Source organism: Corylus avellana, chromosome ca7 (genome assembly GCF_901000735.1).
Source record: "Corylus avellana chromosome ca7, CavTom2PMs-1.0".
NCBI lineage: Eukaryota > Viridiplantae > Streptophyta > Magnoliopsida > Fagales > Betulaceae > Corylus > Corylus avellana.
The window spans coordinates 20,918,818-20,925,852 of NC_081547.1; the positions used below are offsets into that span (position 1 = coordinate 20,918,818).

At 36.2% G+C, this 7,035-nt stretch overlaps 1 protein-coding gene across 3 annotated transcripts; it reads right to left on the minus strand.

Moving 5' to 3' along the window:
* Positions 1-883: 883 nt before the first annotated feature.
* Positions 884-5,906, minus strand: LOC132188720 (uncharacterized). Of its 3 annotated transcripts, none has more exons than XM_059603247.1 (3): positions 5,634-5,906; positions 2,872-3,130; positions 884-1,836 (listed from the first exon to the last, which is right to left on the minus strand). In XM_059603247.1, exon 3 carries the CDS (start codon positions 1,832-1,834, stop codon positions 1,115-1,117), a length of 720 nt encoding a protein of 239 aa, XP_059459230.1. In that variant the 5' UTR covers positions 1,835-1,836; positions 2,872-3,130; positions 5,634-5,906; the 3' UTR covers positions 884-1,114. The 3 variants fall into 3 exon arrangements, with proteins under 3 accessions (XP_059459230.1, XP_059459232.1, XP_059459233.1); XM_059603249.1 differs by lacking the exon at positions 5,634-5,906 and adding an exon at positions 4,039-4,303; XM_059603250.1 differs by lacking the exon at positions 2,872-3,130.
* Positions 5,907-7,035: the final 1,129 nt, after the last annotated feature.

Sequence of the window (7,035 nt, forward strand, 5' to 3'; positions counted from 1 at the left end):
AACAGGCTGCTAGGATGGCAGCCAAGGCCTCACCAAAATTTAGTTCCCAAGGGGGGGCTAATGAGTGAGGCAGCTTAGATGATGTGTCCTGAGGAGTCTCTGCTGCTTGTGTTAAGTAATTGATTCTCACAATTTGAGACAGGTTTGGACATTCGAAGCCCCAAAAATAGACTGAAAAAACAAGTTTGGACATTCCATTTCTCTCCCTCTACATAAGGAACTCTTTCAAGGCTGATTACCAGTCCATTTTTGGCTACCTACTCACTCATGTGATCTCTCAGCTTCCCAAACAAGTTTAGCGTGAATTAATACTGAATTATAGAGAACATGGATTGTGCTTCTAAAAATGATTAAAAAAAAAAAATAGCCGTTTGATTCTTTTTCATTTTCTTTTTTTATTAATTAGCAACTATTTTCCTGAAAAAAAAAAAAGAAGCTAAACTAATAATTCTTTTACAACTTATTGGCATGTGATTAGAAGGTATTAAAAATTATTTAGTAACTAACGTGACTGCAATCACAAGTTGTATTGTAGGAGTAGTACTTCTCTTTTTCCAATATAGACCGATTCCTTAATTCCTATTTATTTATTCTTCTATCCCATTTGAGTCATTAGAAAGAAAGTCGAGAGAAAAGTTTGATTGATCAGAGGAATCCTTATTGAAACAACTTCTGGTAACATTTTCAGAATGCTGACTACCGAAGTAATTGAAGTTGCTTGTTGTGACCAACGATAGCACTGCTGCTAATGCAGTTTAGTTCATCTTCTGAGTAACTTTCATCAGATTGGAGAGCACTTAGATTTCCTTCCTCGTTCTGGTCCAGTAATTCAATGATGTTATGTTCAATTTTTTTATATGCTTGACGAGTTACAATATCAAAATGTTCAGAAAGAGAAAAGGATACAGGATCAATTAAACATATGAAAAATGGGAGAATTGCTGCATTGCTTTGCAAGTCACCAGAAACCAAACAGAGTTTCGAGAAGTAAATTTTTTTTAAAAAAAAAAAAAACAAAAAACAAAAAACAGAAACTCGAATAAATAAAGTTGAGGCACTAAAAGGAAAAAAGAAACCAACCCTATAAAACCATATCAGAAACTTCGCAATCAAATTAGAAATCCAACCATTTGGTGAAGTGCACACAGGTCTGGGGGGAAATTATGCCATCTGGTGTACATAAACTTATCTGTGGACAAACCCCGCATGGAATGGAAGCCATGGCCCCTATTTTTGGTTCCCCCTTACGGCCTCCTTTGTTCGTGCACATATAACAAACGGTCCCAACAGGAATAGAATCAAACTCCCCCATTCCATTGCTTTCGACCTCAGTTATCTCATTGTCCAAAACCAAAGCATTCACAATCTCTTCAATTTGCTGTGGAGTGAACTCAACATTGAAGGCTCTACTCCGCCTGATCGTGTCCAAAATTCCCTCCAGTGTGGCAACCTTCTGCTCATATATGATCTTTACACAGTGCTTTTGCAGAAAGTTTATAAATTCAGTATCAAGGTTTCCCCCAGCATACCAAGTCCCACCAGTGATTTCCTTTGATGGTTCAAACTCTGCCGCTATATAGTGTTTTCTGCCTTTATTTTGGACGTTTACTACCTCTTTTATCAGTTTCTTAGCTTGAAGTGACTTCAGGGATTTGACAACCACATAGTCAGGGAGTTTTGTTTCCCATTTCATGTCCCTCGTCCAAATTCCCATGTTTTGTTTGCTTTTAATCACATGATAGAGGATGCGCTCATGTTCCGTCAAAGACCCAGAAGCTGAATTTGGTTCTGGTTGTTTACGCTTATGGGATGAGGGCCCCTGAAGTCGGCTCATTTCTATCAAAGAAAATTGCAATATTAAGAATGTTATTTACATAGAAGCAATATGAACCTTATTTTCATGCATGGTTGGATATGAACATTCAGATTTCTAAGACTACCAAACAAATCACAGAAACACATAAAGTCTTTATTTGGGGTTGCTTTACAACAATAGGAAAATAAAAGAAAGTAAATTTGTAAATTTATTTGCTTCTATTAGCTACCCCTAGAAGGAAAAAAAAAAAAAAAAAAAAAAATTGTGTTCATTACTTCTGAATTTTATCCAAAATCTAACCAAATAAATATACAGTGAAACTGAAACATATCCCTTTTAATCAACTTTATAACAGAACAATCATTTGATCTAATGTGTATCACTATAAAAGTTAGCAACAAATTCCTTTGCAAGGTCGGTTTCTGTCAGTATATGGATATAATCACAACTAATAAAAGAATCAAAGAACAGAATCATTTCGGCTCACAAGCAGAATGAAATAGCTTCTCTCATCTTTACTTTACCCGAAATTTTGCAATTTACATTGGAACCCCAAACAAAGAGAAGTCAATTACTTCTTTTTTCTTCTTCTTTTCCTCAGTTTTCTCAGAGAAAGCAAACAGACAAAAATACAAATTTCAAGAGAAAAAAAGGAAAAAGAAAGGACATTAATATTATTTCCTCAGTACCAAACAATGGGTCAGAACACTCCCAGAGTTCAACAAAACTATTCAATTAAAATCCTATCCGGTTTGGCTTCTGAGAAACTGTGGGAAAAGAAAAAAACACACACATTCAAGTCAGAGTCTTGGATTATTTATTCAACAAAATGGGTTTCGTTATCTGATAACGAAATCAACAAACAAGACTAGAATTAAAGCTTCACAAGGCTTCAGTTTTAACTTTCCTTCTGTCAGACAGAGAAGTACCCAGAAACTAATACCAGAATAAAAATCTAAAGAACCCATTTATACGCTTAATGAAAGCCAAATTGGAATATTTGACTTCTATGAATGAAAACGAAAAGATAAAAAGAGAGAGTGACAGGAGCTTACTTGTGATAGGAACCAAGGGATTTTTACTGTTGGAAATATAGGTTTTTTTTTCCTCTTCACAAAAACAAAAGCTACTCCTAAATTACACCGATATTTCGCCGGTCACCCTTCGTGCCGCCACTCACAGCCTCCTTGCACGGCCCAACCACGCCAACACCAACGCTGATTGCTCTCCACCACCAGTGTTGGCTTCTCACGGCAATCCCACCAACAATATTGAGAATAGTTATTTACAGCATTCTATTTCAAAGTGAAACACCTGTACCATCATCCACAAATGTGTTCAATTCAAGAAAGAACTTTTGAACAAAAAAAAAAAGAAATAAGTCTTGGTCAAAATTTTGGATCAGAGCCCCTTTGATCGAAGAGCAACAAATTCTTTTCAGTATCAACAATTTAAGAAACTGACTTACTTTGGAATAAAAAGGATAAATAGCCTCGAAGCTTTATTCATTTGTACTGAATACAGAATTTAACCAAAACAAAAAACAAAAAAAGCAACACATTTTACCTTGAAGACACGGTTTGGAACCATAATCCATGTTTTTGGAATTCATCAACTTGTTAATCCATGTTTTTGGAATTAAACAACTTTTTGAAGGATTTTGAAGATCTAGTGGTTCAAACTCCATAAAATCATAAACATTTTGATTCACATATACACGCTTGAATTTTAATACGTTGGATTCTACTGATGAACAGAGTTTTGAAAAATCTACATTGAGCAATTACCATATGTTGGGCTACCAATGCTAACATTTTACAATAAAAAACAGGGAGACAACAGGTAGCTTGAAGCAACACGGATGAAGAACCTAATTGGTGAAGAGAAATAGGACAGGGGCTCCTAATTGGTAAAAATTTAAAATCCCAATTCAAAGACGCGAAAAGAATCACATCAGGCTCACTAAATCATAGGTTTTTGCTCTATTGAAACTAAAAAGAACATAAAAAATTACATATATCGTTAAAAGCTTCAATTTTTAATCTATGCCCACATTTTCTCAGCCCCCAAACAGTCATTTTTTTTCTCTACCCTCAGTTAGTATCATGCAACAATTTCAAGCAGAGTCAAGAAAATTCTACAAAATGCATATACACCTATATATGTACGTGTAGATACGGGTGTAAAGAGAGAGATAGGAGTTAAAAGAGAAGGAAGCGAACCAAGAATGACACCCTGAATGAGAACCTGGCAGATATGAAGGGATTTGATGGAGTCTATTTGTTTTCAGCGACTCTCCTCTCTCACTCTCTTCTGCTTTCTCTTCTTATGTTGCTCGGGGTAGGGGTGATCAAATACCCATCCAACCCGCAAAACCTGACCCACTCTACCCCGTATAGACCGGATTTAAGGTTATTTTTGCAGAAACGGGTTGGATTTTGTCCAAACCATGTGGGACGGGTTGCGGGTAAAAAAATAAAATAAAATAAAGTAAAAACTTTTTTGGTAGTGGATACCTGCCCCGCTTAACACACACACACACACACACACACACACACACACACAAAAACCCTAATTTCTAATTCCTAAACCTAAGCCACCTCACCTCACTCACAAATAGGGGCGGGAATCAGTTTGGTTCTGAAAAGTCATTTTCGGTCAGTTAACCGAAATTGTCGATTAAATCGGTTAATTCACTGATTGCATTTCGATAACCAAGTATTTCGAAATTTTTGGTTAATTTCGGTAATTGGTTAATCAATTAACCATGGACCTTTTTAATTGGGCCAATGCTATTTTTAAATGGGCTAAAAATTGGTTGTTTTGGGAGCCAAAAAAAATAATTTTGGGCTAAAAAGACTAAAATAACTTATTGAACATGTTTTTGGGGCTAAATAACAAATTTACTTTACAAACCTAGAGCTTTAACGAAGGTTTTAAATTGGTTTTTTCTGTTCAATCCTGGAGTGTAAGTTCTTTCTGTTTGCATGGTTTTAAATTGGTATGCAGTTCACAAATTGGTTACAAACTTACATCCTTTAACGAAGGCAAAATATATGTATTTTCACATATATTTTCAGAAAGAACTTCGAATAATAAATAAACAATTTGAAACTTTTGTTTCAATTGAAAATTGTAGGATATAAAATTGATTCTCTACATAGAACCTACAAAAATGGGTAGATTCAGTCATCAGACAATCTCAAACCTTGGCAAACTTAGAATCCATCAAAGAATAATAAATAAAGTCTCAACTAAGCCACCTCCAACATGGATTACCTTCAATTCCTTAAATTTCCTTATCAAACAAATCTAAACATAAACATAATGATCAATATAAAAGAGTAAAAGACCACAAATAAGTAATACCAAGTAAGAAAGCAATATGAATATAAGATGCAAAAACTTAATCAAAAACACAATCAATCTTCTGAAAAAAAAAAAGCCAATCAATGCACCCCATGCACCCAGCCTATACATCATACCTAAAGGTCCTAAACAACCAAAACCTGACACAAACAGAGAAGAAAAACAAGGGCCCAACAGCAATACAAATTTCAAGAATACTTGCAGCAATTAGCAAATGCTTATCCAAAAGAAGAAAATTTATTTGCAGGAAAAATCAAGGTAGCGTAAATCAGATCAAGGTTGCGTAAAAAACTAAAAACCTATCATTTTCTTTCCTAAGTATTCCTAAATCCTAATAATATAAACAAACTCGAAAATAAATGAAAAATCAAAGAATCAAAATCTAAACCCTCAATTAGTTCAAAAAATAAAAATCAAAGAAAATGAAAGTAACTCGAAAAATCTGAACCTGAGAAGACAGCAGACGAGAGAGAGATACGACGGCTTGCCGCTTGCAACGAGAAAGCGAGGGAGACGACAATGAAGTTAAGCCACCGGACACGACGGGAGACGAGAGAGAGACACGAGGGCTTGTTGCTTGCAACAAGAAAGCGAGAGAGAGAGTCGACAGACGGCCCCGGGAGGCGAGAGAGAGAGAGGCGGCCGCGCGGCGTGAGAGAGAGAGGCAGGAGGCAAGGCCGCAGGAGACTGGGAGAGTGGAGAGGGTGGCAGGCGTGAGGAGTTGGGGATTCGGGCTCAAATGGAAGTGTAGATTATATTCAAGCTTAAAACGACCCCGTTTTGAGTTTCAATTAATTTTTTTAAAAAAATGTCAAAACCACACCGTTTTACTGTGCAAGAACGGTTCGGTTAACAAAAAAAATAATTTTATACTGATTAACCGAACCGAACCGACGTCGATATAAAAAATTCATACCAATTTTCAAACCACAAAAGTTGGTTGGTTGTTAATTTCGGTTCGATCGTCGTCGATAGGTGATCAATAATCGATAGGCGATTAATTTGCCCATCCATTGCGGCTGCTATGTTCTTGAAGGTCAATAATTTTTCAAGAGAAAAAAAGGTTCATTATGCTTCTATTCACGAGGATAACTTCTATAAAGGAAGTGGTGTAAAATAAACCAACTAAAATAAACCACCTCCTTTCTGCCCACCAATGAGCTTTGACAACTAGGATTATTACACCAACTAAAATAAAATGCAAAACACTTGATTAAAATCTCTTTCTCCCAAAATCACAAAAACCCTCATTTTTCCCTCTCCCTCCCTCTCTCTCTTTCTCTCTCTCTCTCTCTCTCCAGCGGCGCACTCTCCCTCAGACCCTTACTCCATTTCTCTCTCTCTGATCTCTCCCTCTCCTCCATCTCTCTCTTCGGCGGCAACAGAGGTCTTGCCGTTGAAGACAACTGAGTCCAATACATGGGAGTCCAGCTTAGATTTTTTGTGAGGTTGTAATACACAAGATATTTTTTGTAGAGTTGTAATATAGTTGTATGTGGTTCATTGTGGCATCCCTTTGCTGTCATAGTACACGAATTCTAAATTTATATGGTATGCAGATTTTGATGATGGTCAATGCAATATGAAAGTTCATGATAACTCAGAAATTTAGGGTTAATTCCTAGCAATTGTTCACTTTGGTATTGTTGAACTGGTCCAAGTTTTGCCCAAAACTATTGTGGCATTGATGGTTGGTAGCGAATCTGCAAGATCAACCAAAGAATTTGAAAACAATCACAGCTTCAATGTCTCTTTTGTCCACTAAATAATTTGACAGTAAAATCAAATCCAAAAAAGAACGAATTTATGCACGGAAACTTTTGCCCCCTTTCTCATATGCAGCAAAACTG